We start from the raw sequence: 10797 nt of genomic DNA on the forward strand, positions 1-10797 counted from the left end.
AACAAAAATATTACAAAAAAATTGGAATTTTAAGTTCTAAATGTATATTCTTAGTTCACATATCTTAAATCCCTGCCCCATTAACTTATTTTTTGGGGTTGTAGGTTTTCATTACATATTTTTAAAATTAAAAAAACTTTTCATATGCAAAATTTCTCTGAATGATGAAGAACCATGAAGAGTTGAATCTATCAAACTAGTTGAAGCCATCTGAAAAATATGCAACATTTTTAATAAGCAGTATGTAAAACAAACAGCATCCTAACTGAGGCAGAGTGTGTAAAATGGAAGCTGACGAACGAATCTTGAACCTCAGAAACATGTGAGCAGGTCAAACATCACAGTCGGGACAGAAACTGTGGTACTGTGAGTTTAATTCATCGTCAATCAAGTAGCAAACATGTCGAGTACGAAATATCAACAAGGTGAACCGAGATCGGTCTAATGCCACGGACTCGATCATAACGACTCAAAAAGAACCAGAATCCAACAGCTGGGCAAATACAGGGCAAAACTCAAGCTTGGAAACAAAGAGATGAAGGGGAAGAACACACGGCGTGAATGGCAGTGACGCCCGTCTCCACAGGAAGCAGTTCAGTCTATTTGACCAGTGGTCTGGTCTTATCGTCGTCTCCACACTGATGCGCTTTATACTTTTTCACTTCTGCCATGTATTTCGTCCAGGCGTCTCCTTTCCCAGCCTCCGCCTGCATCCACACACATCAGATACACACATATGACTTCACTCATCACAGATGCATTACATTGATCAAAAGTGACAGTAAAGACAATTATAATGATATGAAAGATTTCCCTTTCAAACAAATGCTGCTCTTTTGAATCGTTTTATTCAAAGAATCCTGAAGAATACAATGCATCACCACTTCCACAGAAATATGAAGCAGCACAACTGTTTTCAACACTGATAATAATATAAATGTTTGTTGAGCAGTAAATCAGTGCATTAGAATGATTTCTGAAGGATCATGTGCCACTGAAGACAAAACAGGATGAATTTGTACATAAGTCGCTCAGATATAAATGCAAGAGAGTGGAAAATCATTTTAGTGTTTGGAAATGCTCAAGTGATGGTAGATAGCCATGTAAGAATTAAATTATGTGCTTTACAAATATTTTAAATCACATAAATTGATTTTAAACTAAATATACATTTGTACAGTATTATAAAGCATATGCAACTTTTGAATGAACATTTTTGAATGGCTGAGATAAATGATTTGTTCGCTAGCAAACATGTGCTCCTAGGGGAAGAGAAGATTTTGAAATAAAACATTTACGCCCCTCTCATGCACATGTTTTTTAGCGTTGTTCTTTCTGCATTTGCATGCACAACTTTCGCCTTCCCCTGAAAAACACAAAACTTCTTGGCGAGCAAACGTTCCAGCAGCCTTTTCCTGCCACCTGGACTTTTTTCACAATTCTGACTTTATAACAAGCGACTGCGTCAAGTCCAACTCTTTTTTCCCCCTCATAACTATATCTCATGACTGCGTGTTTCTTCACACAGTTCTGAGTTTATCTCAAAATTCTGAGGGATGAAAGTCAGAATTGTGTTAATTAAAAGTCTTCATTACTTTTTATGCAGTAGCAGAAACGGTCTTCCATAACACACACACCGAGGACCGTTGGTTTGTCGCATAGCAGCGGCCCGTTAAATTCAGAGCCGTTGAAAGATTTAAATCAGCTAATTAAATTTTAGAGGAAAATTTTGATATATACCAGGGGTCTCCAACACGTCGCTTGCGAGCTACCAGTAGCTCCTGTCCTGATTGGAGGGAGCTGGCCAAGACTTGACATATTGGCCATTTTAATTATCATTAAACCCATATTTGATTATCGCGACTTGAAAAACTAAAGTAAATACCGCTCTGCTTTAATCAAAGTTCTTCAGAGTCTCACGCAGAGTAGTTTAGTTTTGTGTGAAAACATGACTGAAGGCAGACCGCTGAGGGAAATTAGTCTATATGAAAGAATGCATGACATTTACATTTCCGCATTTAGCAGACGCGACTTACATTGCATTCAAGTTACAGTTTTTACATTTTATCAGCTCTTGCTTTCCCTGGGAATCGAACCCATGACCTTGGCGTTGCTAGCGCCATGCTCTACTATTTGAGCTACAGGAAAGCCTTTTTATGATTGATTTATTTGTATGAATGCGTAATAGGAAACTAAAGCATTGTTTCGAAGCGGTTACCGTGGAAACGGCTCTATTTCTGCTGTTCATTAGCGCCATCTGCTGTCAAACTGTGGATTTACAAATTCATTCAGTCTGTCTGACATATTTTTGTTCAGACCAATGCTAATTTTTGTTGTAAATCTTAACCGGTTGATGGAAAATAGGCTACCTTTTTATCAGAAGCGATGAGATTTTTTGAAAGTACATTATCTTATGCAGAACTGTTTATGGAGCAGATACAATTTTATTTCTTTCTGACTCGTGTATATATACAGGTGCTGGTCATAAAATTAGAATATGATGAAAAAGTTGATTTATTTCAGTAATACCATTCAAAAAGTGAAACTTGTATATTAGATTCATTCATTACACACAGACTGATATATTTCAAATGTTTATTTCCTTTCATTTTGACGATTATATTCTAATTTTATGACCAGCACCTGTATGTATGTAATATATATATATAAATAAAGCTTTGTCCATTTAATATATTATATATATGAGCATGTCAGTAGATAACATGCTGAGTATTTTTGTTAGTTTAAAATCTGCCCATCATATTCTAATGTTTATATGCAATCTTTTTGTTGTTGTTGTTTATGCAAACAAAAAGTGCATAGTGCTGCTAATTTTATTTGTTGGCTTTTGTCATGTAAGAATTACAGAACCTCAGACACTTTGAACTCCTGAGATGGACAACACACACACAGTGCATTAACATACAGACATCTGTCTCCACATCCCACTGAGAGAAAATGTGGGAAAATGCCTCTCTCACATATGCATCAGTTCCTTTTAAACCCATCCTTCCCTTCACTCAGCTCACTCAGAATGGTCAATAGCAGAAATGTAATGTTCTGCATTAATGCAAGTGATATTTACAGTCATGTTTGGTATCATTTGAATTGTCTCAGGGCGACTGGTACAATGGTCTCATTCTTACAAGTAGTAAACTAAAAGGTAATACAGATCCTAAGAGTTTAGAGATGTATTGCACACTGTAGAGGGTGAGTCAGTTCCTAGTGGTTTTTATGCAAATTACATTTTTAGAACGGGTCGACATACCCATTGTTAGACCGGAGACCGCAGAAATCCAGTGGGAGGAGAATTAGCTGGGAAACATGGCTTTTCAGGGACAGTACAGCAGCAGTGCATATCAGGAGATCATGGGAATTCACGCTGTGCATATACAAAATATCCTTCATTTGAGTGGTAAAGGATTGAACATTAAATGGAAAAACAACAAAATCATATCCTGGTTTTTGGCCGAAGGAGAAAAATTGACATCTAAATCAAAAGATAAAAAAAACAACAGCTGCCATCGTCTACTTACTTCAGAAAAACGACCTAGAAACATTAGCCAAAAACGAGCGCATAATGGCGAGTCTCAGAGAAATTGAGAAAGCGCGTTCGGATGAATTGCAAAAGCTTAGAGCACAGGTCGAGGCGTTTACATACGAAAGACAAGGTTGGGCAAGAAAAAGTGAAAACATGGCGAGAAAAATAGATGCGCTTCAGGAGAAACTCCAAACAGGCAGTAATTATATATCTGCTCTTGAAGAATGTTGCGACAATGTCGGATTTCCAGTGGCCGCAGTTAAGAAAGCAGCACTGGATGAGACTTTTGATCCTGATAAAAACAGCGATAGTGACGATGATGAGGTAGCCACATTAGAGAGTCAAACACGGAGAGAAAATCGTAACCGAGCTCCCGTTCAGAGACATGAACAAAGTCAGCGAATTATTATAACAAGAGCTAACGTTAAACCCAGCGAAAAGCCCTCCGCGTCAGCTAGAGTTGCTGTACTCAAAACCATGACAAACGCAAATGATGAAATAACCAAGATTAGCCGGCCACTAACATGTGAAGAGTGTTCAAAACATAAGCAGATCGTGGGAATGATGCCCAAAAGAGGGCCATTCCAACCCTACTGGGAAGCACTGATGTTACAAGCCACAGTGTACAAATTAGAAACTAGGGATGTATGGCAAATCGCACTATTAACCATTCCGGAAGAACTCCGATCAAAATTAACCCCTCAAATGAAATCTGGAGACGTAGTCAAGCGAAACAATAATGAATCTGACGAGGCTATATATGAAAGATTAAAACTGGCGTTGCTAGACTTGAGAGGACCACCAAGCGCGGATTGGGGCAGGATACTAGAAATTAAACAGGGCAGCAACGAGCCGTTTGAAATATACGCCGAACGTCTGTGGGTAACATACAAAGAACATTCCGGTCTAGAAAATACAAGCCGTGATGACGAACCGTTATTACAACTCATAAAGAACAATGCTGGCACTCCAGTCCAAAATGCATTGTCAAATGGAGTAGATCCAACTGAAAACACGTTCAGAACGATAGTGTGTTGGGGTTCAAGGATACAAAACAGATGGAAATCTAGAACTTTTAGTTCAGAGAAAGCATGTGCTACTGCTCAAGATAGCGTGCCAGTTTCAGTCCTTAAGGTGATGCAACACCATAATAGCACAGAGTCATGTACCAGAATGCATGGTGTAAAGGAAGCATTAGGGAGTCATAAAAAACCTCAAACTCCAGGAGAACACAGCAGACAACCGTATGGTGAAGACAGCAGGTTTTGTAGTTCCTGTCTCAAAACAGGCCACACAGAAGAGAAATGTTGGTCACTGGGAAGAGGTAGACCTCCACCTTATTTTCTGAAACATAGGATATCACCTTCTAAAGGCGAAGATCAATTGTTTACATGTAACAAGTCATCCTCATGTAAAACTCTTTGTGAGGTAATTGCATTGCTCATGCAAGGCCTCCAGATGTTGACTTCACTTGCTAGTGGGTTAGCAGCTTACTAGCGACGACTTTAATATGTAAACATCCCAGTTTCAATGATCTTGTTTGAATTTTCAAATTTGTAATTGTGCTAAACACAATGTGCACATGTTACACACATTATAGTTGTTTGTGCTACTACATGTGCACTAGGGCTGTAACGTCCCAGTCGATTAGTCGATTAATTGGTCGATATGGTCTGGTTCGACCAAAAATCTGATTGGTCGATTTTTTGCCGCGCTCATTTCATCAGTTTGGCCGCGCTCATTTCATCAGGTGGAAAGCACTAATTGCTAATGGGGGTGTTTTCAGAGCACCCCTGTTTCACAGGTACCAGTCTGTTTTCAGAACACCCCCATTGTTTTCACTTTTTTTGGATTAGCCCAACCCACTGGAGAAGAGAGACAGATAAGTAGGCTTTAGAAGGTTTGATGCTGAATATTATTTATTTAATAACAAGGTAGTGTAAAAACAAGAAGCTGTCTCCTTCCAAAGAACCAGTGTTAATTTCGTTAACGAAGAGGACGACGAAAAATATTCGTTAACGAACCTTTTTTCTGTGACTAAGACGAGAAGTTGACGAGATAAAATTAATATCTGATGATAAAAACTATGACGAAATGTATGCGTGTCTTCGTTAACGAGACGAGACGGGACTAAAATGTTATTTGAGGACTACCGGACATTCAAAATACATCCTATAGGCTAAATTGACTGTCTTGTCTTTTAAAATGTGCGTCCCTGTCACTGGATCGCAATCAGATGAGGGGCGTTTGTATATCTAGTCACAGTATGGCAGCCGCAGTGGGCGGATACGCTACCAAAACGCAAACTAGCGATCTGAAACAATGGCCTCAGCACCTGAATGGTTATAGGGATAGGGTGACCAGACATCCCGTTTTTCCCAGGAGTCACAATTCGTTGTTGATTAACTTAAAGTTAGCGGAATCACTCTGATAGAAGTGCTCCACTTTCTCAGTTCTCACACAGCGCGCGATCAGTCCTCACACAGTGCGCGATCAGTTCTCAGTTCTCACAATATTGCGCAATTGCGCTGTGCCCACTGTTTGTGTTAGTTTTGCCTAAGATGCTTTATTTTTCAGTTATGCACTTTATTTGGTTTCTGCTCTTGTTTGTTTAATAAATATTCTTTTTTTATTAAAGTGGACGCGCCTTTTGTGTTTATTAAGAGTAAAAGCTTTAAGTCTATTCGTGTCTCAGCCGCGAAGCTGAGCTCTTATGTTCAGCCTCGCTCTCGAGCTGCGCAGAGCGGCTGAAATGATAGTGTCTGACAGTTATACTTATAACATATGACAAAAATAATTTTCTAAATTATGTTGCACATTCCTCAAAAGTTCTTGTGATATCACTAGTTGACAACATAGTACTGTTTTCAGAAATCACAGGCTATGATATTGCGCAGGTGCACGTGATGCACCGCTGTCAGAGACGACAGACTCGTGTGTCAGACTCATTTCAGTGCAAAATAATTAGGTCAAAAACGATTTAATATACTGCAAATAGCCTATTAGTTTTTTATGTTTATTTATAATTAATTTAGGCAGACAACAAGGCTACCAAGTACTGAGCACAGTGCGTATCTAATTAATGTAACGTACGTTTTTTTTTCTCCACAACGTCATTTTTAGTCGATTTTTAGTCGAAAGTTTCAGGACTTCAGTCGACCAAGATTTTCTTTGGTTGATTACAGCCCTAATGTGCACATAGGCTAGTTGAGTTTATTCTTTATGAAACACATGACTGCTTCACTGTAAGTGTACGAAACACTTAGGTTTAAGGTTGTAGATGCTACATACATGCTAGACCGTGTCTCTTGTGTGAAATTAGAATAACTGTAATACTGGAATTGCATAGCAATCTAAGTTGCATGTGTGTGTCTATGTTTAATTAGTTTGTCTCTTGAGTGGAACACTGTGCTATTCTCCATATAGCTGCAGTTAAATCAGATACAGGAGCATAGAATTGCCATGTGGCCACAGAGTGATTTCACAATTGTCGTAATGAAAATGATCAGCAAGACTAAATGAAACAAATAGTCCTTTGAAACATAAAAACAGTGATTGTGCATTGCATCAGCTCTGACCTGCCCTTCCATATTTAAATGAATTAACACGTGAATTGTATTTGTGACGACTTAGATTGATATGCTACCCAGTGCCAAGAGGGAGGAGTTGTGTTTTCATTTTAATAGTGTGGCACAAGCACTCGTCGCTGGGTAGCACCAACCAAAATGTTAATCTGATCAGAAGGACTGATTAACATTAATATTCCACAGTTAAATACAGCCACATAACATCACCTGATCTTCTAAATTTGCTAGAAAAATAATGAAAGGGAGGTGAAAAATACTCAAAATTAACTGTGGTTCTCTCAGTATTTGGCTCTGTTTCAGATTGACCGCTGCAATTCCTTGAAAGTGAGATACCAGGAAGGCACCTGATGCCAGCTGCATCAAGCCAGGACGGCGGAATTGTTAGAAATAACCTGAAATTGCAGGAGATGGGTGCAATGACACTTCAAGAGGCCAGTCACATCTCACAATAGCACACTACCACACAAATATCTACATGGCCTTCCGGATTAGCACCGGAACTAAATTTTTGCAACACAGATTGTTATAGATTAGACTTCACCCATCTCCCAGACATGAGCACAGAACACAAATCTCCACCATCGCATCATCACCTCATCTAGACTGTCCAGTCTGAACACTGCACACCACAGAAAACAATGATGGCTTAGATTCCACATGTGGTACCCCACTAAAGATCTACTGTCCATCTTCACACTGACAGAAACACATAGATTCTCACACATAGGATTTAGTTAATCTCATGATGGCAGTCTCAGAAAGACACACATAATAGTTATGATTTACAACCATCTGCCAACTCATGGAAAACATAATACATCTGTATGGCTACTGTCACAAATCGATGATGTATAATTCTGAACGCAGAGTCAAATCTGCCATGAAAATTCAAAAGATTTAAACTTTCTGATTGTTATTGGGATGTTTTGGCAAACCAGAGGGCCCGCTGGCTTCCCAACACATCACTAATAACAGAAACTTTATCAAAAGGATTAAATATGAAGTGCAGGCACTTCTGTTGATCAGCTACAAAATTTACAACTGAGTTTAGAGATGTATTGCACACTGTAGAGGGCGGGTCAGTTCCCAGTACCTTTCATGCAAATGACCTTTTGTCACAAAAGGTGTTAACTCGCAAATTCCAATTGTTAGTTCCTGTCTCCATCTCGGGGGGTGTTGGTCTTGGTCTGAAGTACTTAAGGAAATGCAGCAAAAGGATCAGGGCGATTTCTGTAGCCAGAAGCCCGTAGTGTGTGGTGTGTCTCAATGCTCACACTATGTATTTCTATAAAGTCAGGTATGCATCCTTTACTCGTGGATTCATCTTTGAGAATTGGATGTTTTGTATTGATATGATTTGATCTCTTTGAATTGCTGTGTAATTGACATATACATACAGTATTTACCTGACTGAGAATAAATTGTTACATTTGACCTTATTCTGTTTTACTCTGTAATTATTGACTCTAGTAGATTACGTTGCATCCTTGTTAGAGACATGAGCAACCGAATGAACGAGTAAATATAAAGTCAAGAGTTAACTAGAATAATCAAATATCAGAAGAATACAAATTAGAAATAGACAAGCAATCAATTTGTATTTCAAGATAAATACGAGGTCATAATAACATGGAGTCAGATTAGAGTTTAACTTAAATTGAATAACTTTGCACATTGAAAAGACCGAACACGCAGGAAACCTTCATCCACCACTGGATACCTTCTTTGGGCCAAATGTGTGGACCTTTTCAGTGAAACGATTTCAGTGTCTATCAGTACTTTTTTTTTATATCTCCAGCACATTTTAACAACGCCGTGAATAACAACAGTTTGTATTGATCCATTATTTAAGAGATTTTAAGTATTTCAAATTGGTACAGCTGCTTTCGTTTTAAAACGTATCCCCCAAATGAACTAAGGTTGGAGACCCCTGATATATACTGTATGCATCTCATAATGCAAGCTATATATTGTTATTAACTCTTATTTTATGGATATGGAAGAGCATGCATCTCACCTCGGAGTCCAGTTTTTGTTTCTTGGCCACCATCCCGGTCTTGAGGGCCAGCCTCGCGCCTCCTCTCCGCTTGCCCACCTGAGTCAAACAGGAACAGACTGACAGCGTTACACGGGCTTTAGGAAGCGACAGTGACCCGAACACCCCTCTTTCTCTCTATGTGTGTGTGTGTGTGTGTGTTAATGTAAAGCGCGTCCTCTGCAGTTCTTACAAAGCTGCTCACGCTTAGCGGCCTCTTGTCCGGATCCACAGCAGAGCTCTTCGTCTTCTCCTCTTCCTCGCCCTCCTCTCTCTTCCTCCTCTCCTCCTCCTCCATCTTCTTCTTGAACAGCTCCATGAAGCTGCCGTCGTTGGCGAATGCGTTAGCCGCTTTGGGCGCCCCGTGCGCCGGGCTGCTGCCGCCGGACTCCCCCCCGCTGCTGCTGCTGCTGCTGGAGGACTGCTGAGGATGAGGATGGTGATGATGATGATGATGGCGGCGATGTTTGTCTGATTTATGCTGTTTTCTCTCCATCGTTTTATCGTTCGGTGAAATAATAAATAAAGCCTTTACATTCACTCCTGCGGTGTTCTGATTTCTGCACCGATTTGTCGTTTAATGAAGAATTAAATGTATTTTAAACGCGTGATAAAGGTGAAAAAGAAGGAATAATGCGTTATTTCGCGGTGTTGTTATGGGATCGTAAAGCGTCGCGTCGAAACAGACGCACCGTCAGCGACGCACAGAGAGAGCGCGATTATCGAGCCGCGGGTCCGAGTGTGATTATAATCGCAGACCGGCCGGATTGTGCGGTGAATCGGCAGGGTTTCGGGCTTTTATCCCGATGTTTTTTGCAGAGGTTTGTTGTATTTTAGCGTCGCTCCGCCATACTGCTTTTTATCTGCAGTCAGCGGCGCTCGAGTCCGCGAGAGATGCACCGGCGCCGCCTGCAGGCCGGAGGAAGAACCGCAGCGACGCAGATGATAAAAATACTGTCTATCTCTCCGCTTTCGAACTTCAATGTGTTACTTGCCGCTGACGTGTAATTATTTGCCAAATTTACTAGCAATTTCTGAGTGAAAACTGCTTATACAACCTTTTTTTTTTTTTTTTTTTAGTGAAGCTGTTTATTTGACTTTTTTCATAGTTTTATTATTTATGAAAACATAGTAAAAAATAAATAAATACAAATTGACAGCAGAAACACGGTGGTTTCTTGATCTATTATTTATCCAGAAACCATTCATGTATATAATTTAGTTTTAGAAACATTGTTTTGACAAAAGTTTACTCGGGTAGACATTTTTTTAGTCCTCAAAATTTAATAGACTAAACGAGAAAACGTTTTTATAAAATTCAATAAATCAAATAAATAGATTAAAATGATTTAATACAGTACTATAAACGATAAAATTAGGTTAGACTAACTCATCTTATTAAATTTGATTAAAATAAATTAATCAAAATAATAGTTTGGTTTACATATAGATTAAAATTATTTAATATAACAGTTGAGATAAATATAACAATGAGATCAACTCATCTAGCTAAATTATTAAAATAAAACTATACAATTTGATTTAAATAAATTACAAATAATAATAATTGAAAGTGATTTCTATAACAGTACAGTACTATAGTAAGAAAACACAACAATGTAACACCAGAAACT

At 39.0% G+C, this 10797-nt stretch overlaps 1 protein-coding gene across 1 annotated transcript; it reads right to left on the reverse strand.

Moving 5' to 3' along the window:
• Positions 1-357: 357 nt before the first annotated feature.
• On the reverse strand, positions 358-10147 carry LOC306864021 (telomerase RNA component interacting RNase-like). Its single transcript, XM_079407683.1, has 3 exons — positions 9357-10147; positions 9146-9223; positions 358-707 (listed from the first exon to the last, which is right to left on the reverse strand). The coding sequence occupies exons 1-3, from the start codon at positions 9657-9659 to the stop codon at positions 600-602; spliced, it is 489 nt and encodes a 162-aa protein (XP_079263809.1). The 5' UTR covers positions 9660-10147; the 3' UTR covers positions 358-599.
• Between the last annotated feature and the right edge of the window lie 650 nt (positions 10148-10797).

This window comes from Barbus barbus (genome assembly GCF_936440315.1).
Source record: "Barbus barbus genome assembly, chromosome: 4".
In the NCBI taxonomy this organism is placed as follows: Eukaryota; Metazoa; Chordata; class Actinopteri; order Cypriniformes; family Cyprinidae; genus Barbus; species Barbus barbus.

Bases quoted from the DNA above. Each gene is read 5' to 3' on its own strand.
- LOC306864021 (XM_079407683.1), bottom strand. From the start codon at position 9,659: ATGGAGAGAAAACAGCATAAATCAGACAAACATCGCCGCCATCATCAT. The intron at 9,224-9,356 runs GTAAGAACTGCA...TGTTTGACTCAG, and splicing joins CGCTAAGCGTGAGCAGCTTT to GTGGGCAAGCGGAGAGGAGG. The intron at 708-9,145 runs GTGAGATGCATG...GTGTGGATGCAG, and splicing joins AACAAAAACTGGACTCCGAG to GCGGAGGCTGGGAAAGGAGA.